This window comes from Pectinophora gossypiella, chromosome Z (assembly GCF_024362695.1).
Source record: "Pectinophora gossypiella chromosome Z, ilPecGoss1.1, whole genome shotgun sequence".
In the NCBI taxonomy this organism is placed as follows: Eukaryota; Metazoa; Arthropoda; class Insecta; order Lepidoptera; family Gelechiidae; genus Pectinophora; species Pectinophora gossypiella.
The window spans coordinates 16,637,124-16,660,045 of NC_065433.1; the positions used below are offsets into that span (position 1 = coordinate 16,637,124).

The 22,922-nt window shown below is 36.8% G+C and overlaps 1 protein-coding gene across 3 annotated transcripts in view; it reads left to right on the plus strand.

Annotated features, from left to right (window-relative positions):
• The window catches only part of LOC126379902 (potassium voltage-gated channel protein Shaker), a 198,683-nt gene that overhangs the window by 168,030 nt on the left and 7,731 nt on the right, over positions 1 to 22,922 (plus strand). For all 3 annotated transcript variants that reach the window (XM_050028894.1, XM_050028897.1, XM_050028896.1), the window contains exon 2: positions 7,254 to 7,371. In XM_050028894.1, coding sequence (XP_049884851.1) covers positions 7,254 to 7,371 — 118 coding nt within the window. The remainder of the gene's footprint in view (positions 1 to 7,253; positions 7,372 to 22,922) is intronic.

The window sequence follows — 22,922 nt, forward strand, 5'->3', positions numbered from 1 at the left end:
TTTTACATGACTGATTTTCAAGATAAAGGAGTTAGAGTTTAATAGTTTATCTCAGCTATTTTAGATGCAGCAGCAGACTATAGTATTGTAACGTAAGCGACACAAAGATTCCACTTAAACAAGAGTACATATAATTGAAGACAAGTTTTCTTATCTGTGGCACCTGATGAAGATCGCTACATTATTATATTTTCGTCAGGCGCAGGTCTTCTTACGTGCATGAATGCATCAAATCAGTTTATAGCACCGGAGATCCAGCCACTGAAGCCAATTCCATTTCACTAGTTAGTTACATTTCCTTGGATTCAAACTCGTATTCCACACCTCATCTCAAACATTTTGTAGCGTTTATGTTTTGAATTCATCATATTCAACATGTGTGAATGTGGCAATAGGCCAATAGCCAAAACAATTTCTAACCTCAGCGCTTAGATGTGACAAGACATGCTGTATGTTAAATGAATAAGATATATATACATATAGATATATGTGGATATAAAAATGGTAATCAACAAATAGTTAACGAAGTAAATGTGGAAAAAGCTAACGGTAGGAGGAGGATATAAAAATGGTCCAGTGCTGAATCGAATAGTATTAACTTACGGAACCATGAAATTAGGTAATCAGTTTGTATTAATTCTATGAACTATACAATTTATTATGATAATCTGAAAGGTAAGAAAATAAAATAATATTTAAACTCGTAAGTACGCACCTAGATAAGAAACGAAATAGAAATATAAGTATTCGTATTCGGCTGGTTTTATTTAAGTTTGAATTACAAAAACATAGTTTGAGTTTGAAACAAATTGACCCACATAGCCTAAAGAAAATAAAAATATGACTGAAGAAGACAGTGTTGGACTCTCACGATAAAGTTCCGGCACTATCTTGATTGTGAATGTCTTCTTAAAACTAATAAAAAGTAGTTATTTTAAAATTTTCACAACAACTGGTGTTGTGAAAATTTTGATTGCATGGCAGTGGGACCAAATAGATTACTTAATATTTTCACTATATAAAACTGCAACATGAATTCATGAGAGATTAAAAGTGTTGTGACATACAAAACTAAGTAGTCATACATAGTCTTAGCACGGATCTCTGAAACAAGAGTATAGAGGAACGTTTGAAGAGCTGAATTTGCATACTTTAGAAATTCCAGTCCAGTCAAGTATAGTTTGTCACCTTCATGTAAGTAACAGTTTATCTTATCGGTTAAAGTTTTACATCTTCATTTCTGACATATAGTTACTATACTTACTACCTATAATAAATGCTTGAAAAAATAAAATCTATAATTTATAATAACTTGCAGTGTGGGTTACATTTTTACAGTACATTTTTTTAGCTTGCCGAATATTTCGATGTTTTCCTGTTAACTTTTTTACACGTTACTTATTAGATAGACTTGATTACCTCCCGCGGCTTCGTCCGCGTGGATGTTTTTTTTTTAGTTAGCATATAAAACAGTCACTAACATAATAGTTGGTCTAAAACAGCTCGATGAAACACTGGTCGATACTTCGTGCCTCATGTGATGCTGTACCTCTGGATATCCTACTTGGGAATATACATATAGTCGTGAGCTTACATATTTTTATTACATAGATACATACATAAACAAACAACAAGAAAAAATTACTCATAAAGTATCAATTAACATCACTACCGTTTTTGCCTTTAAAAACAACATAAAATCTGTTATCTCTAATTAGCGTAGCTTTTATATGAAACACAAATAGATTTTACATTGTTCATTAACTAATTGACCGATTGCAAATAAACATGCGTTTGCGCACCTAACCTTAACGCCGCCGCCGCCGTTACGCACACACACGGCGTACTTAGTGTGCGCCATAGCACTCACGGTCACATCGCAGTTCGATATACATAAATACACGGTGGTAATCCCTAATGGGGTAGGCAACTTGCAACCACTTTTGACACCTATGATGTCCTAAAATGGATATTCTGAACCGTTTGAAGATTAATCCATCGTCTATAATATAACAGCCCAACATAACTATTATTTACTATTATTTATTATTATTTTCTATTTGTGGAGATTTCTCATTAGCATTGTCTACATCTATCGTCTAGATCTATAGTTATTATTTGACTGTTAATCTTCCTAAGAAAATAAAATAAATAAATAAGAAGAAACATACATAAATTCATACAAATATAGGTAGGTATTACGCACACAAAAGTTTAAGAATGAGTAAGGACAGACAGAAAAGAGAGGTAAACCAACGCACCCATTTTGTTATACCTACCTCGTCTCCCTAGTATTATCCCGTTTATTCACAGGGTCCGCTTACCTAACCTGAAGATTTGACAGGTCCGGTTTTTTACAGAAGCGACTGCCTGTCAGACCTTCCAATCCGCAAAAGGAAAACCAGCCCAATACAGATTAGGCCACATACCTCCGAAAATCCATTTCTCGGAAATGTGGGTTTCCTCACGATGTTTTCCTTCACCGCTGAGCACGTAATAATCATTAATAATCCAAAAATGAATTCGAAAACAAATTCGACAATCATTAGTTTAGGTCTGTTCTGGATTCAAACCTCAAAGTGAGAGGCAAGCATTCTACCAACTAGGCTACCAAGGCTCCCCTAAACCTACACTTGTCTTGTTATACCTACCTAAATATTAAATAAATTTAAGCTTTTACAACCATGTAAATATATTTTTGAAGATGTAACAATACCTAGCGGCTACCATATTGTTATCATTTATTATGCTGGTCGAATGCGGTTTGAAACTAATTCGGTCGTTTCAACCCTGTCTGCTATGATTTTCTTATGAATGAACCTCGCTACTGTATACGTCACTAAATTTAATCGGCGATGAATAGGAGATATTCCTAAAAATTTAGGTTAGATGTAACATAAAAAATCGGCAGTAAAGCAAGAGGAACGCTGTGTTTGAAAGGTGATGTGTTGTTATGGCGCAGATTAATGTTTTGATAACACCACCGCTGGGACAACAGGATATTGGCAATAAAAGCGAACCTTCCTTAGGGAGGCTACCTAGCTATAATATTTGATTGATGCGTATATAAAATGCGTAAAGTTTTATGTAATGAAACATAAATAAATAAATGATAAGCTTTCTTAACTGTGTTAAAGTTATATTGAAGCTTGTCAATCGCTCAAATCTCTATCAGTTAGCTATTTAATTACCTTGAGGTTTCTTTATAAGTGTAATTTCCTTTTTATCGATGTACTGCAAGGGAACTTTTTCCATTTTAAATTAAAGAGTTAATAAAGTAAGTACGTACAACTTAGAATTGTACAAAAATCGATTTTTCACTTATCGATATATAATCGCTAGTGTTACGTAATAGAACTAAAATGATAACCCACCGTAATCGCAGAGACGTTATAGAAAATCTAAACGGTAACATTCATAGAAATTATCCGGAAAATAACAGAGAAATTTACTGATACCGTGTATCGACTCAATATTCCTTGCATTGATTTATTTCCCTACATTGATTTCCATCAACTGCATCTATCAATTCGCGTGACCTGTGACTATAGAGCAGTGCATCATTGGTTGTGTGATAGAGCGAGGATAGAGCTATCAGAAACCGATTTATACACTCACTGACATTAATCAATAGCTTAGACCGACTAACTGGAGAATGTTTTCCAAAGTAGGTACCTATCTTGTTAATATGTGACGATGACTACGCTTAATTGCGATTCAAAGAAACTACAAAGAACAAATCGTGATGACCAAAAAAAGTTTATAAAAACTTGTTTATAAAAAAGTTATTATGTCAATTTACTTTGATCGTTTTTATAGTTTCTTGCAATCCCCATTTTGCGTAGAATACATAATAGTGACACAAATCGAAAGAAATGGGAGTCAGATGAATATCTGCAACTGGTACTTCTTCAGTTCATCATGTTAAAATCATACTTCATTATATGCTGCCTGTACTTACTATATTCACCTTGTGTTCAGGTGGATTTTAACTGGCTTCAATAGGGCTGGAACGTTGAAAAAGTCCATAATTTCATCACGGTTTATATATGACTTTTTACATTGGAGACATTGAAGGTCTTTGTAGAATATTTACATTCACAAAACCATTCCACAGGGATTGTTAATAGGTTACTGGTAAGCTCATGACATATATACATACATACATAAACTCACACCTATTTCCCACCGGGGTAAGCAGAGACTATAGAATTCCATTTGCAAGATGCGAGGATGGCTGTTCACAACGCAGTGCTTGTCCCTACGCTGAAGTACGGTAGTGAATGTTGGGTATGGCAGAAGAAGCATGAAAGTAGGATCAATGCCGTAGAAATGAGGTCTTTGCGTAGCATCTGCGGTGTGAAGTTGAGTGATAGAGTGAGAAACAGTGTGATAAGACAGAGATGTGGTGTAAAAGACGATAGGTATAGTGACTAAGATTGAGAAGGGAATGTTAGGTTGGTTTGGACACGTTGAGCGGATGAAGGATAATAGAATTGCAAAAGCGGTATATAAAGCGAAAGTTGATGGTAGGGCTGGCAGAGGAAGACCGAGAAGGACTTACGATGATCAAATTGGAGATGTCCTTAGGAAAGGCTCATGACATAATACGTCGAATCGATTCCTTTATGAAATACTTACCTGTTTTACTAGAGACCTACCTCTATGAGAAAGTAATAGTAGAGTTTACGAATACATTTCTCTTGCGCAATGCTGAATGCGAAGTATTCACGAGAAATGAAGAAATAGCTAATTTCGCAATTAAAAGGTTATTTCGAGATTAAAACGATGTAGTTTTGTTTCGAGCGGAGTGTTCATCGCACGTGGGAGCGGGCTCGTCGTCGCGTGTCCCCCCGCCTGTCACACCCGCCGCCCGCCACAACGCACACACCACAGCTCCTACGCTCCACGCATGTTTCTATTTACTGTGATTTTCCAAACTGACAGCATGTTTTACCACGCTAAGCTATTATTAGACCAATCTTATTTTAACCTGACGGAATTCGGCTTTTGAGATCTTACCGCAGCTCCGTGTAACAAAAGTATTCAAGAATAACTACACTTTCACAAATATTTAAATACTGCCACCGATGTCTGTCTTGAGTTTAAAACAAAACATTTGGTTTATTTATTTAGTTTTAGGAAAGAGAGGAAGGGGAAAACCAAGAAGAGCTTACATGGAACAGATTAAAGAAAAGGTTAACGTCGTGTCTTATAGGGAAGTCAAGGAATTGACCTTTGATAGACTGGAATGGAAAATGCTACACCGACAAGAGCGTGGCTCTTAAATTGATGATAAAGATGATTTAGTTTTACTTAGGAACCTCCTACTACTAAGAGCATTAATCTCCAAAACTCCGGTGAGACAACATTTTGAAAATTACTTTGTAGGCATTATTTGGTACTAGAATACTAAGCGTCCTTACGAGATTACTGAAAGTAATCGGTTTTTAGACCATAAAGCAATAGCTATAGTCTTAGTACATCACTGCGCGGAGTAGATCAACAAATAAGTACAAAACGTTAAACTCTTGATTTACGCCTATCGCAGTTTTATGAGAATCTCATTATAATAGAGGAGCGATAATGACGGGAGCGTTTAGAAAATCAACGTTTATTTTAGCCTCTTATGATTGGAGTGCTGAAGCCAGCGCAACGTAGCGCTTTCCCTACGCCGCTTAATCTAGGGTTGTATGTAGCCCGTAGTTGTAATATATACTCAGAACATACAAATAAAATATACGAAAGCTATCCCTTGATGATTTTTACAATCCTAGCATTGTGTGTAAATAAAAAATCATTGCTTATTTGCGTTCATCACCATCTGACACTATACAAAAAAAGAAATCAATTCATCTTACGACACACATATAAATGACCAACTGATTTGTTTTCTAACAGTTTATAGCTACATCGATACAACACCCTACCTACCCTGGTAGGGTCAGTACCTTAACATAAGTAACTTGCCCTAACAGTGCCCTAATAAGTCTGTCCATTGTACTGGATTTTGGATTGGTTGAATTATTATTACTCCGAAACTTGATGGCGGTAAAACGCTGTTTTAAAAAGTTTGTGTTTTTAATGTTTTGTTGTTCAATATCCTCCTTTGTCATGTTATTTCTGTAGTATGAAAAATAACCCACAAACACAGATAAGTGCCCGGGGTTTAGGCAAACTTGTAAAGGTTGAAAGTTAACGAACATAGGATTCCAGTTGCGATGTTTATTTATACACCAGCAGCCCTGCAGTAAAGGTTAAGAAGTCTGAAAGAAATCGCAGCAGCGAAAAATGGTTGTCCGAGCACCATTGAAGAGCTCTCGTGTCTGGCGTGTATTTGAGCACGTTCCTCCGCTCTCGATCTTCATATCGAACCAGTCTATAATAAATAGCAAACTAGTAGCCAATAACTGCTAACAAATATACGTAGACAATAAACACATAGTTTGAAGCGAGTTTTCGGCAAATATTCTTCGCAAACTTAGTGTATTCTATAAATAGAAAACATAAACGTCCATAAGTACTACAATACTTTAGTGTTATACTACCGCGATAACACATTAACACTAAGCTTCATTCGCAAGTCTTGATGTTTCATACATGACGTGCAATGTTACTCAGCCGACAGCTCGTAATAACACAAATGACGGAAAATGTTTACAGAAAATTATCTTACCTGATACTTAAAATGTTTTCACAGTATTTCGTATTAAACATAACACATAACATAAGCTTACGACTAAGTCAAATAAGATAATTTTTACAAAACGTCAAAAAGAAAGTTTTCTTCGGAGATTGTATGGAAATACTGTCCTGTAACGTCATCAATAAAAGCTGTCAAACCACGTTCTAATTATTACTTAATTCATAGGTAAATAAAATTCTAAAATAAGTAAAAAAGTAAAATGGCATAGATTTTCGATCATCTTAGACTGGCTTCTATTTCTAGATTAGCATTTTATAATTTATCTTTGACCCAGTCAAATACCCTATTGGGTCAGTCAGAGGTAAGTACATCCAAGTGATGAACTGACTAGCCACACTTCGCCACGCTTTTTATTAGAGCAATGTAATACGTGGTGATTCTCATCACCGTCTATAATAGTCGATAGCCAATTATGTTAGTGTGCATTTAAGATGAATTAAGATCTTATTGCTGCAAGTCCAGAACATCATCGAACCGGAAAGCAAACCGGTGAACCACAGGACCCAGTGCTTATTTTGTATTAAAGTATCGAATATTTTGTCCACAGGTCGCTGCCGAAATTGTGCAGTCAAGAAGAAGAACAGGGCAGGCCACCGCAGGGTGGCGTGGTAACCTTCGAGCCCATACAACACGACCACGACTTCTGCGAAAGAGTTGTAATCAACGTAAGTTTTATAGTATCCTCCTTGGTATCCCTAAACATATCGATGCATAAAATACATCGCAACGCCAATCGTACTGATTTCCTTATTACATACGACACGACATGATTACCTAGGAAGGCCTTAAATAACTAACTACTTTAAGCCGATTGCGCGATATATATAATAAATGAGATTCCGAAAAGGTTAGCTGAAAATTCCTCTCGCTTACACTACACTTATACCTGGATTGGAACACCCTAGTCTCTAACATTGGAATATTTGCACAACATGAAAGATATAGTTGCTGTAAAAACTAATTACACAACTCAATATGTGTCATCCATGCAAAGTTTCAGTTCGTTCGAATCATCTAGTTTTACATTTGCATGAAAATTCGAGGTTACTGATGACTTCCGTGAATTTCAAAAGTTAGATATAACAGAATCGATCGGCCTAATCTCGACTGATACATCACTATGCTAATGAACGTCACAACACAGGCTTTGTGGCCTAAAGGTCTATGTAACCAGGCCAAAAAAATCCAAACCCACTTTGACAGATCTAACTCGTACCGCACATTGAGTTATTGTAAAACGTTGTCGACATTGAAATATAATCACTAAATATAATCACTGTACTGAAACTAAACCATCTGTTCAATACTAGAAACCTTTAAAAGGAACGTTATTAATTGATTCATTCGAAAATGCACACGACGGTAATTATATTACTAACTGACGACATTTAAACGGACGTGACTGATCTTTAATAAGACGATTAGAAAATCGATTATAGTCAATTATATCAGTCGCAGTGAACATCCATGATTATAGGTTAATAATTAGACTGAATATAGTAACGCTGAGAAACGCAATTGTCACAGATTATGTATTACGAACGTACTGTGCATCTAAACAATGTTATCTGATTTTTTAGGCTGCATAGATTCGAAGAATTTGTACAATACTTGAACTACTTGATGTAAAAATATCGGAACCAACTGCTATTATGTAGGTCTATTGTTCAGGCAGTTCTGCTACCACCATCGAACCGCAGAAGGCTTATCAAATGCGAAATAAATGCTAATACTAGCTGACTTTGTGTCGGCCTCGTGACAGTCAAAATAGCCATAAAATAAAAAGTAGATAAATAAAGCTTGATACCTACCTGTATCATAGAATAGAGTGTTTTACATCAAAGCATAGTGAATAGACCGGCACAAAGATAGTGTTACAACTGTGAAACCTGAAGGGAAGCAAAGTAAAGTTGACTGCCGCCTGCCTTCAATAATGAATGGGTGCAAGAAAGACTAACATTGGCGAGAGGCCCGCTTTTTCCGGGCTAAGTAATCGAGGCCACCTAGGGCTAATGTGTCACGATAGAAAAAGAACTAACTTTTCAACACAAAATTTAATAGCCTAGTTTAGTTCAAAGATTTTCATCATAGTTCATTTACTTAAAAATATTGTTGTTTTCGATAGACGAAGGACGTAATATACGATCCCGACGATCCGATTACTCTAGCCATAGAGGCGGCCAATCAGCTCGCGACACCAAACACTTCAGGACCCCAATACCGACCCCGCCGGCGTGTTCGAGGATTTCCCTCAATCAGCGCTTATCTCTATCGACCCACTAGGGTCGATTAATTCTTTCAAATATTTTTCCTCTCAGACGACGCCCGAGCCGAGTTTCGCGCCCAACTGGGCACCCTCAGGCCTGTTGTCTTAAATATTGTACCGGGTGAAAGCCTTCAGCGCTTCCCATTTGTCCGGCCAAGTAGTCAATACCATCTGTGGCAAATCTACAATAAGTCACGTCAAAAAGAAAGGTAATAAGTGATAATTATTTATCATCATCATCTCCCTAGCATTATTCTGTTTTTTCACAGGGTCCACTTACCTAACTAACTAAAACCACAACCACCACCACCTAACTGTTAAAATTTACAAACACAAATACTATTGTATCAGGTTAGCCAGAAACATTTTGAATTCGTTGCTCAGATAGACACGGCTAACGGTATGGTGACAAGTTAGCAGCTTGTCACCTTTATACTTAAATGATCCATCATTTTAGAGATGGCAATAATCCCTCAGCCGTCTTTTACGGCATGCTCGCGATGGACCGACTTCAAAAAAAGGAGGTTATGATGCCGTAAAAGACCCGTATATGTAATATTGTTGGAATTGCACAATTTTCGTATGTGTTAGTCAACGTGGCCTTATAAACACGTGTGACATACAGATGTGTGTTTCTATGTATATTACTCCACGCATTCATTTTGTATTGCAATCATTTTGATTAAATAATAAATAATTTGGATTAAGTATGATCCAATTTAGACAATTGGGCAAGTTTTACCAAAATCAGCTAACGAAAACGATGATGTCGTTGATGTCTTTTGTATGAAGCAAGCCCTTATCAGAGGCAACATGAAGCTGTTAGAGGTCATTTTATAATATGTAAGTACTTAAGTATAATAAAATTTAGACGTACTTAATACTAATTGAGGAGCTCGGTGGCGGAGGAGCTCGGTGGCGCAGCGGTAAACGCGCTCGGTCTGCGATTGTTGAAGTTAAGCAACTTTCGCAAAGGCCGGTCATAGGATGGGTGACCACAAAAAAAAAGTTTCCATCTCGAGCCCCTCCGTGCTTCGGAAGGCACGTTAAGCCGTTGGTCCCGGCTGCATTAGCAGTCGTTAATAACCATCAATCCGCATTGGGCCCGCGTGACGGTTTAGGTAATCCATAGGGAAGGCCCGTGCCCAAGCAGTGGGGACGTTAATAGGCATCAGCCCATCATCATCATCAGATGATGATAATACTAACATTATTAGGAATCTTGCGTTTCGACTATACTGAAAGTTATTTTAATACTAATATAAATCATTAAATAGAACTGGTTTGAGCGTAAATAAACAAAAAGGGAAGACGGCCAAGGGTAGGTTATAGTGGTTGGTTATAGATATAATAATATTTGAAGTGTTACCTACTCGAAATTAAACCAAAAAACATCCGATTCCCATATTCGGGGTTTCGGGGAAGCTTTGACTTTGACGTTGAAAAACGATTGTCTTCGTACATCGACATAAGTCGCGATTAGTTTACCAACTTCACTGTAAATTTGTAATGAAAAACATTTTTTTTGTAATGAATCAACAAATTAACGATTTTCGGATTTGTTCTTTTACTTGTGCTGTAAGACCTTCTTTCTTGCCAAATTTCATGATTCTAGGTCTACTATAAACTAGACAAAAACTAGAAAGTATCCCGAACGTTTTGATTCCGCTACGAAATGTTTCGATTGCGTTGACTTAGAAGATTGATTTTACTACAGCTTCAAAGGACCGCAGATATAAATACCCCAAGTTAATTTTAACTTTATACTTTCCGAGAAAAAGGTTTGACAGAGAGACAGCCAGACGGGCAACAAAGTGATTCTATAAGGGTTCCATATCAAAACCTAATTTACAAGTATTAAACACTTCAAAAACAGTGCAATCTATATACTTATAATAAATCTGTAGAGAGGTCAATTCTGTACATTAAATATTTTTTCAAAATAACTATCAGGGGGTGATAAGTGATCGATACTGATGCCAAAAATGCAATCAGTAAAATTTTTGTCTGTCTGTCTGTCTGTCTGTCTGTCTGTCTGTCTGTCTGTCTGTATGTTCCTTATAGAAACAAAAACTACTGGACGGATTTTAATGAAACTTGGTACAATTATTCTTCACACTCCTGGACAGGTCATAGTATACTTTTCATCACGCTACAATCAATAGGAGCAGAGTAGTGAAGGGAAATCCTTTTGTATGAAAAACCTAAACCACTCAAGTTAGACTTTTGAAATTTGGCATGCAGGTACCTTAGATAACGTAGAGGTGCACTAAGAAAGGAATTCCCGAAATTCCCACGGGAACGGGAATTAGCGGGAAAATCCTTTTGTATGAAAAATCTAAACCACTCAAGTTAGACTTTTGAAATTTGGCATGCAGGTACCTTAGATAACGTAGAGGTGCACTAAGAAAGGAATTCCCGAAATTCCCACGGGAACGGGAATTAGCGGAAAAATATTTTTGTATGAAAAATCTAAACCATTCAAGTTAGATGTTTGAAATTTGTCATGCAGGTACCTTAGATACCGTAGAGGTGTACTAAGAAAGGAATTCCCGAAATTCCCACGGGAACGGGAATTAGCGGGAAAATCCTTTTGTATGAAAAATCTAAACCACTCAAGTTAGACGTTTGAAATTTGGCATGCAGGTACCATAGGTACCGTAGAGGTGCACTAAGAAAGGAATTCCCAAAATTCTCACGGGAACGGGAATTAGCGGGAAATACCTTTTGTATGAAAAATCTAAACCACTCAAGTTAGACATTTGAAATTTAGCATGCAGATACCTTAGGTACCGTGGAGGTGCACTAAGAAAGGAATTCCCGAAATTCTCACGAGAACGGGAATTAGCGGGAAAATCCTTTTGTATGAAAAACTAAACCATTCAAGTTAGACGTTTGAAATTTGTCATGCAGGTACCTTAGGTACCGTGGAGGTGCACTAAGAAAGGAATTCCCGAAATTCCCACGGGAACGGGAATTAACGGGAAAATCCTTTTGTATGAAAAATCTAAACCATTCAAGTAAGATGTTTAAAATTTGGCACGCAGGTACCTTAGACACCGTAGAGGTGTACTAAGAAATGAATTCCCGAAATTCCCACGGGAACGGGAATTAGCGGGAAAATCCTTTTTTATGAAAAATCTAAACCACTCAAGTTAGACGTTTGAAATTTGGCATGCAGGTACTTTAGTAAACTTAAAGCTTAGTTGCAACAGAATATTACAAAATTCCCACGGGAACGGTAGTTAGCGGGAAAAAACATTTGTATGAAAAAATCAAATCTAAATAAAAGGAGAAACTGACTGACTCAGTGACTGACATATCAACGCATAGCCTGAACGGCTAAATGTAGGCATTTGAAATTTGGAAGGGACATAGCTTAGGTACCGTAGAGGTGCACTAAGAAAGGAATTCCCGGAATTCCCACGGGAACGGAAATTAGCGGGAAAATCCTTTTGTATGAAAAATCTAAACCGCTTAAGTTAGACGCTTGAAATTTGGCATGCAGGTACCTTAGTTAACTTAAACCTTAGTTGCAACAGGATATTGCAAAATTCCCACGGAAACGGGAGTTAGCGGGAAAAAAACATTTGTATGAAAAAATCGAAACCGCGTAAGATAGATGTTTTCAATTCAATTCAATTAAATTATTTATTGCATTCCATGTAGTACAATGGGGTGTTACATAGGCATAGGAACTAAAACATGGACCCTGTAGGGCACAGCAACGTTGAAGGGAAGAGAGGAAGTGTGTATTAAAATTAAAACTCAATGAACAATCAATTAAAAAAAAATCAATTCAATCAATTGATTCAATCTAGCATGCATGCATACCTTTGTAAATATAAAGTTTATTTTTGGCTGTATTTTGAAAAATGGGAGTTATTGGGAAAAAAATTGTATGAAAAAATCTAAACTGCATAAGTTAGATGCTTGAAATTTGATATGCACTCCCACACACACAAAGATCTCTTTCTTATATAACACGCCACGCGGACGAAGTCGCGGGCAAAAGCTAGTAAAAATAATAAACTTTTTGTTAAATACAATGTTACAATATAAATTCTTCAGTCGGTGCTAGTAAAAAGACGGTCGAAATGCATGTTCCACCCGTTTGTAGGTAGCCAAGGTGGAGCATTTGCAGGGTTTGTAGGTTGCGAAAGTTGTTGGTGCGCCGACATAAAAATTTAGATTCTTACATTTAACAAATTTAACAAAATATTTTGTCTATTTAAAAATATTTTTTTTTACCAACCAAGCGGGGAACTGCGATCAACTAGACAATCGATGTAAATTTATATTTACAACATGGTAAAGTTTGCACTTGTCAGCAGAGCAGGGCACTCAAATGCAATTAGATACCTGTGTCTTGCCCTGCAAAATGGCAAAGAACTACATCTGTTTAAAATTGCTTGCTCCCTCTGAATGCCTATTGATGCCACATCATGCATACAATTAATGCTACGCTCTGACCAACACACAACTGAATTAGCCCCAGGCACATTCAGAGCGCGTAATAAGCTGTAGCTAGCAGCGCGGTATTGAATTATGAACGCGCCGCAATGAATACCTACTGAATTAGGATGCAAAATGTAAACATACGCTGAGCACGCTCCACTATTATCATACTATGAAAACAGCCAATAATAAGAGCCAGTTTATAACGCGTTTATAAAATTGCATTATGTTGCATATTTATGCTTTTAAAAAACTTTTTAGCTTAGACAAGTCACAAGCTTCACGCATGAGCTAAAGAAACAAAGTATCTTGATACTTACTTAATAATTTGTCTTTCAATCCACTTTGTCTATTCGAAAGCCCACATGTTTGTACGGAACCTTCGGTGCGCTAGTTCGACTCGCACTCGGTTATTTTTTTAATTCAATAATTACTTCACGGTGCACGGTGCTCTAGCGGTCAAAACATGTCTTAAACTCCGAAGGTTGCAGGTTTGAACCAGGGTCGGGCCCGATCGATCCCACTAAATTCGAAATTATTTTCATGTATGGGTCGGAAATTAAAAAATCATGCTTCATAGTGAGAGAGAAAAGCTGGTTTCACTTCGAATTTGAAAATCGATAAGTTCAGCTTAGGTTAGCGGAGTCGCGCATAGCGGATTTGATAGAACTGTGGGGTGGAATTAAAATATAATCTTATAAGTTCAAAAAGATTTCAAATCAGTTCCTGTATCAATAATAATCCTGTATTAATTGTTATTCTTGAACTTACAATAGAATAATGTATAACTACATATAATACTCTTATATAAAAGAAATATTCACAATGTTGATAGTCGAACACATTGGAGGATACTGGCTTCCTCGGGTTAATGATAAATAAAACACAATTAAATATACTTAAGGCAATAATAGGCTAGTTTCCAACTAGTCAAATCAGTTACTTTTTACTAAACGTCAAAACACGAAATTACTATGGAATTTGTATGAAAAAGCACTCTGTGACGTCATAGAAAAACGTGACAAAATGTCGGACTTATTATTACGTTTTTCTTGATTAAAATTCATAAATAAGTTTAATAGAAAAAAGAAAATGTTTTTCGTTAGTTTTAGATGTGTCTTTATTTAGTAATCAGAATTTCATAATTTATCTTGAACCTAGTACACGACCCAATTAAAGTGAAATTTTGTAAAAAGTATTTTTATAAGGTCAACAACTAATTAGAAGATAGAAATGCACGGGAACAACCGCCAGGGAAATAATATATAATATTATTCAGCCAAATTATATTCAATATTTCTTTGTTTTCTTTTAAGAACGTCTAGGGCCCTGTGCCGAGGTTTTTCATGCAGCTACTTTCCCTCGGCTATACGGGTCGTGAGAAGCTGCAGTAGTTATGCGGATAAGACTTACGACAAAAAATAAAAATTGACTTTCATTTGATTGAAAGTGTAACTATGTTACTTAATGCATAAAATAAAAATGTTTTCAGTTCGAAACATAACTTTCCTCTCTTATTGAGCAAATAACTAATCCTCCCACGCACCGACTCATTTTACATACTTACAAACTAAAAGTAGTAATTCATCACTGAATTAAATCATATTACGATAGATATTAATTTGGTATACAATGTAGTTTTTTATAAGCAAGTCTTTGTATTTTATCCTCTTCTTATATGATTTTATCGCAAAGTCACGAACAAAAATAGCCCAACACAGTTTTTTCACCTCCTAAATGACTCGGATCAAAAATCACCACAGCAGGTCAATGAATGGGCAGAACTGTATTTAGTAATATCTGTGTCAAAACATGCTTAGTATGTGCTGAAAATCATTTAGAGAATCAAAAATTTTAATCTAAACAACTACTTTGTACCATAGTTCTAACATCTGGAGAACAACATATGGCGAACATTATACATACACATAAACTCACGCCTATTTCCCACCGGGGTAAGCAGAGACTATAGAATTCCATTTACTTCGATCCTGACACACTTCTCTTGCTTCCTCCACATTCATCAATCGCTTCATACACGCACGCCGGTTCAGAGTAGATCGTATTACTTAAACCTTTTCTAAGGACATCTCCAATTTGGTCATCGTAAGTCCTTCTCGGTCTTCCTCATATGGCGAAAATTTTATCATTTAACGTCATGCAGAATTTTGAGACATGTGAGCTATATTCTAAGCGGCGATAGCTCGTTTCTGCGTAAAGTGTTAACTGCTTATTCCCGGTTCCCGGCTGACAGCCCGTGTGTTTACAGACATGTATTCTAATGCACGCGTAATTACAACTTCGATAAACGCAACATAAACCGTGGATATTCTGGCATGTAAAGTTTCATTGCACAATTTCATGCGCACACAAATATATCCTTTTGACGTTACAAAGACGAGAGCTTAATTTGCGTGAATAAGCCGTAATTAGGTACTGACCATGTATAAATACGTCCTAGGTCGGTCGTATTTTCTATCAAGTCATAATTTATACTGATTCATCGTTTTACACAAGCAATAAATATTTTGCTTTTTACGTAGTGTCTGTAATTGCTAATAACGAAGTTCAACACATTTTTTTATAAAATATTTGGCTTGGCATTGGCCAACACTGTAAGTAGGTATTTCTCAAACCCCGCCGATATACATATCAAAGCAAATACAAATCAAAACAATGTTTATTCATCTGACTCGCGATCCGCCGCGCGCGCCGCTCCCCCCACTTACCAAGGCCGTCAAAAGTATAATGGAAACCACTTACAGCATTACAAGAAACTGCTTTAGGTAAACAGATGCACACCAAATGTTAATCTTGCTTTGAGAATCCGTGACCTCACGGGAAATACGTAAATAATCCGGAGCATTCAATTACTGAATCGACTTGTGATTTATTGTTATAGATCGCAGCGTTACGTGCTGATAAAGGTGTTTACTTTAGTTGGGAGTAAGCGTCGTTATGAGTTTTTCTAATTATAGTGTAAACGTAGAACCGGTGTGCTAAATATATCAGCTTGAACGAGTCTCTTACAGCACAGGAGCCAAATATACAATTTATGGACACAATTACACCGTTCATATAAATTAAAGCCATTTATCCGTGACATGCGGGTATTTACGATAGGCACATACTGCGGATGTGTTTACTAGCGATCGTCGAGCGTACTAGGTTTCACGACACCTCTAACCTAAAAAATATATTGCTATCCATCATCTCCCTAACATTATCCCGTTTTCCACAGGGCCCGCTTACCTAACCTGAAGATTTGATAGGTCCGGTTTTTTATAGAAGCAACTACCTGTCTGACCATCTAACCCGCGAAGGGAAAACCTACCCGACACATGTCCTAACCTGTGTTCAGGCGTCCATACCTCTTAAAAATGCAGTTCTCGGGGATTTGTTTCACCGCTGAGCACGTGATAATCATTTATGATCTAAACATGAATTCTAAAACAAATTCGACAATCATTGGTTTAGGCCCGTGCTAGATTAGAACATGTGACCTCAAAGTGAGAGACAAACGGTATACGAACTGGGCTACCACGGCTTTATATTGCTCTATATAATATTTTTTGGAATAATTTAAGGATACTTTACTTTATAAAGTATAACCGTGCCGTTGCCGTGTAGTATCGTTTGTCTGTTTTATGTTAGTAGAATTGTCTTTATATCCTGTTCTGTGTACAATAAACTGTTGAATAAAAAATATCAACATTTTTAAAAAATCAACATGGATAGTTTTGTAGAAAACATAAATAGAGTTCGGGTAGTACGTACTATGTACTTAGCTAGTATTACTGTCATGAAGCATTTCCTCATAAACAGCAGTTTATTTGTCCACATTTGCGTCTTTAATTAAAATGAATACCTACCTTTACATATAAAGTATCTACTGTTTCATGTTGTGTTGTTGATCATAACAAAGCACACCAATGAAACAAAGTGAAGAAATTATCCTCCAGTATTTGGTATTTAGAAACTTATGAAGGAACTAACTTACCTCGTGTGCTACATGTCATTGACAATCTTGGTCATATATACGAACGTATATATGGTCCAAAGACATCGTTAGATCGTTAGCGGTTAATGGTATGTATACCGTTTGTACGATGTCTTTGGACTAGCGGGCTGCAGATGTGCCCATTGACCTTACTCTTGTTCTAAGCTAACGATGTGATACCACTTATCTTCACCGTCTATGATCTAGTCCTGTTATGTGTCTGTGTCATATGCTTCACCACCGTAGAGCGTTATAGTAACTATATGTTGCCCATTTTAACTTTCGTCATTTATCGAATCTCCGTATATGGGGATATGGGGTCTAACTGCTAGTGAAATTCCTTACTTATACCAAACGCTCTATAGCGTTTATTTAGGTAATAATAGGTATGTACTTAACAAATACTAATACGAAATTAAAAGAAAACAACAGTCAATAGCTTAAACAAAAACATTAATTATTTGCTTACGTCTTACTTTAAATAAGATAGGTAAGAAAGAATCGACTTTTATTGATTACTATAATTATCTGTCACCTGGATACCGCTTTCATTTTCAATAGGTAACGAGTTGGTACAAGAAAACATTGATTTTTTACTACCTACCAGTAGGTACAGAAGCATTTCGATCGCGTGTTTACATCTTTTCATTACTACTGCCACAGCCCATTGATGGTCAATGACTTCTATTATTACAGTACCTGTTGATTTATCACGGTATAGCTATTCTCAAGGACATTTCTACACATGGTGCTAAGCAAAGTATACTCTTACTTTTGAAGTTATAATTAGTAAATTATCATTTATGATACCGCCTCAACATTTGATATAAGTATTAGTAACAAAGATTATATTCTAAAATACACCCTTGAAACATTTACATTGCGTCTATAAATATGAATAAATATTTTAATTTATACGGTTTGATGTTGCCTTTAATACAGTGCTTACCTATAATATTTTTACACTGTGGTAATTAATTAACTTAGTACGAACTTACAATTGGGTTGTCTAATTGGTTACAAATACATTTTGACTTAACACTAATCAGAGTAGATTAAATTTCGCTGCTATATTGGTAGAGCGCATTAAACGTGTACCTATTGTGCGTTCGACACAAAAGTTACGCGCAAACCAGCAACCATTCGTGGTTAGGCTTTATGTCTCCGCGTCGCGGAAAATTAATTAAAATCTCTTCATAAAAGCGCGCTAGCGGGGCTGCCGCGCGAGTTAGTGGTTGCACTGCGCGCTCCTCGCCCTTGGAGAACACACAATAAAATGTATTTTTGGAACGGTCCATTGCCAACCGCAGAGTAACATCCGCGGCCGCCAAAGAAATATCGTGTGAAACTCTCGTGGAACGGCACTGGACCCACAAATCGTAAAGTCAATTTACGCGAAACTGCGTGCACTTCGCGTCACGTTGTAAATATTGATCCGATTAATTCCGATAGCGTTGACACAGCCACCCATTTGTTTACGTCGCTGCGTCATCGTTTTGAGAGTTATTCTCATCAATCGTTTACAGCATTTTTAGTAGTATGTTTAGAAGTCGCGGTGTTAGTGATATTCGCAGTAATTAGCATTGTAGGCTGAATAGTGTATATGAAGAAGATAATAGATTAGATTAGATCTATAATAACAGTGATTGAGAACTTCGCTGCTAAAATGAGAATAATAGAATCTGAACAGCTGCTTATTATCAATTATTTCAGTAGATATAATCCGCGACATCCTTATTTGCTCTACAATTCCTCTTTTTCCAAATTAGGTATTTTACCCAGTTGACTAAAGTCGTTATTTGTACAAACTGTTTTACTGACAAAGGGTAGTGATCAAACCAGCTTACATCAGTATTTACCCACACTTTCGCGTCAGTTTCCCAAACTGCCCCAGTCGTGAAACAATGATCAAACCATCGGCGGCAGGCCCGAATTATCTCACTCAAGTACGTGAACCATTCGGGCAGGTATTGGACGGAATATGCATCCGTATGATCAATCAGTAAGCTGTAACACTCGCATAGGCGGCGAGCGATTTGTTGATGAATCGTCGGGGTCATCGTGATATCCATGATTTTATTGTCACTCAGTTCGATTTTGAGGCATGCGCATAATTTTAAGAGCAACTTAGTCTTCAGTATCGTTAGTTCAACCTTGGATACAGTGTTAGCTTTCGTTTATTGAAGCAACGTCGTCAGAAAATTAATATCCTTGAGAATCGCGTTACGTCCACACTATCAAAGGAGACAGACGACGATGCCTAGCGACAAAGGTTTAGTTAATTCAGATAGTAATTATAAATGAAATAGGTAACATGACAGCCAGAAATCGTTATAAACCAAAAGCTAACGATATAGAACCTGATGTTGCCAACACCAACCTGTATAGTATGTATAGCCTGTTCCATTTTGCACCATGTTTCCTTCTAGCACAAAATAATTAGATACTTACTAAATTGTTTATTAATGAACTAGCTGGTACCCGCGACTTCGTCTGCGTACTTTTAATTGGAATATTAAGGACTAGCTTTTGCCCGCGACTTCGTCCGCGTGGCGTGTTATATAAGAGAGAGATCTTTGTGTGTGTGGGAGTGCATATCAAATTTCAAGCATCTAACTTATGCAGTTTAGATTTTTTCATACAATTTTTTTCCCAATAACTCCCATTTTTCAAAATAACTTTGTATTTATACCAACCTTAAATGTCTCCATTTCAGATACGTCCCACAATCTACCACGATACATAGAACATTTTTTATAGAACGTACCGTTTTTGTGATATTAGCGAAAATTTCAAATATGGTACCTTCCCCCTATGATTTGTACATGAAGGACTGTCACGCACTTTATAACCCCATTATTGACTGAACTAATAAAAACAATACATTGGCTGCGACTGCAAATATGATGGAAATTTCATAAAGCCTAGCAGCGCGTCTGCAACTGTCGTGCTACTTTACCAACAACTTCAAACCACCTGTCGATCACAACGATTTTATAGGTAGTATTAATTCCAACGTGGCTTGCGGTTGTGATGTTTATAAGTATCTATAATACTCGCACTACGTTGTTTTTAAAAACTTGCCTCGCGTGTAATCTTTCAAATGAAAAATAACTTGGAACTTCACTTCGCTTAACATAATTAGCAAGTCAAATATTCCTAACATTAGGACGCCGTATTAGTTATTTATCAAAATACGTAAGTACCTATTATATAAAAAATATTATAAAAACTAAATTACAATGCAATGCAATTTAATGTGATTATTGCTTAGGTAAATTCTGTACCGTCGGTGAAAAGTAATACAACTCGAGTTGTATCACTTTTGAGTTATTAGCACACACTTCATGTTCAAAAAATTCTCTTTCTTTCTGTCTAATTCTCGTAACTGTAGCTATTATAAATACGGAGATAATTTTTGTGTCTAGTGATATAAGTACTGTTTGTGAAGGATTCATGCTGTTATAACACGTGTAACATAATTCATCTTAACTTGCATTAAAGTGAAATGAAGATTTTCACTAAATATTTTGGTGTAAGTAAATGCAACTCAACATATATTAAAATACACGCAATCCTTGAATTCTCACAGTCCGTGTTTAATGATATAATTTTAGTTGTAACATCAAACACCAAATTTATTTTTTCGTGAAAAGTAATATAAATTAATATATATCAAAATATTTCAGAAAATACGATCTTAGATATCAATAACGTGTCGTGTATAATGATACATACAAGTTCGATTCCATGCGCCACCAGTGTGTATCCTAGGGTGACCTCCGCATAAACCTGTCTATGGGAAGACATTTTGTCTAGAACCACAGCAAACCATATCTGATCCGCATTGCGAATGGGTATAGGTTAAGTTAGTACTTCAGACCAAACCGTGTTTTTTCTCTTTCTGCTATAACCACCTTGTAGTACTTAATTACAGTACCTCAATAAGTTGTGGGTCCTGATCATGGCGTCGTTATCACCATGGCAGGGTTAGTCAAGAGGTATTTGAGATTTGTCATAACTGTCGTTAGTCTCCTTCCCTTAGCTCGAAGCATAGCTGTTTTACATAGTTTTCTAGATTACATGCAGGTTAAGCGGTGGCAGATTGAACGCTGCCTTCATTGCTAAGGAGGTTGTAGACGTGAAATAATGGCTCCAAATATTATCGAGCTCCAATTAATATGCAAGCCATTCAATACACGCTGGTTAGATCTTTTATGCAAGCGCCGGTAGTGGTATTTTTGAACCTACACAGCCGTAGATGACAGCTCGGCATCGGCAGCATCGGGATCTGCCACATCTTCTCAAGAGAAGATTACCAGTTTCTCAAACACGTTCAATGGTGTAAATTTGTCGAGCTTCCTCATTTTTATAAAGGGAATAACTGCTCTGAACTCTTGAGCACCATAAGTAATATTTGTTTTCTGTATTTTGATTACATAAGAGAGAATTACGCACAGGACTGTGAAAAATGGAAAGAGGAAGGGGAGGCCTTTGCCCAGCAGTGGGATCTTGTAGGATAGATTAGATTAGAATAAATAATTGGCGACACTACGGGCACAACCCCTTAATTAAACCAGGTCACAAAGTTTGTAAAAATCCCAGGAGGTATTTGAGCTTCTGAAAGGAGTTAGTTGGCTTACATAGTCAATAAAAGCACGCATAATGGACCACTTGTGTTTATGCGGAAAACTGAGCCCATTAAAATAACATTACATATGGGACATTCGAGTATTCATTGAGTCAAGTCAGGGGCCTATGGCGGCTCAGTTATAACCCTGACACCAGGGTTGATGGGGTTGGTAATTCACCTCACAATCCACACGATAGAAGAAGAAGAAGATGGGACATTTGCCCATACATGTTGTGCCGACCCCACCTAGAGTGAGATAAGGGCAGGAGGATGATGATGATATAGTGGGAAGTTTTCCCACTTCACAATAGTGTCACCATACGCGAGGATACGCGGAAAGTCCCCCACGTGTGCTTACGTGTAGAGTTTTGCGGAAACGAGCTCATTTAGCTTAACCATAACAGATCATGGTCCATGGTGGTCATGGTCATGGTCTGAGGATAGCCCTGTGTAACCTATAGGTTTGGAGGTGAACCAATGATCTTCATTTTCACTACCTATTCTCATCGTCAACATTGATTCGACTCCGTTTATCGTTCTGTCAATGTTGCGGGCTACCATTAGACCGGGAATTTTGATAATTCGAAATATCGAATTTTACTTTACTTTAGGGGATTTTGATTGTGGAATGAGTTGTGATCTTTTAAATAGTTTCAGCAAGAAAGAAGTAACACTTACCGGTTTGTGTGATTTTGGTTTAAAAGTACGTAGGTACATCACCTTTATCTCCAGGCCATACTGCCAGGCTAGCCCGAAACATTCCTAATGACTAGTCTTAATATGATTCCTCTTACCTTCATTTGTTAGGGGTGGAAATATTATCATAATTGAATTTGTAAGATTTTGACTGCAAAAATGA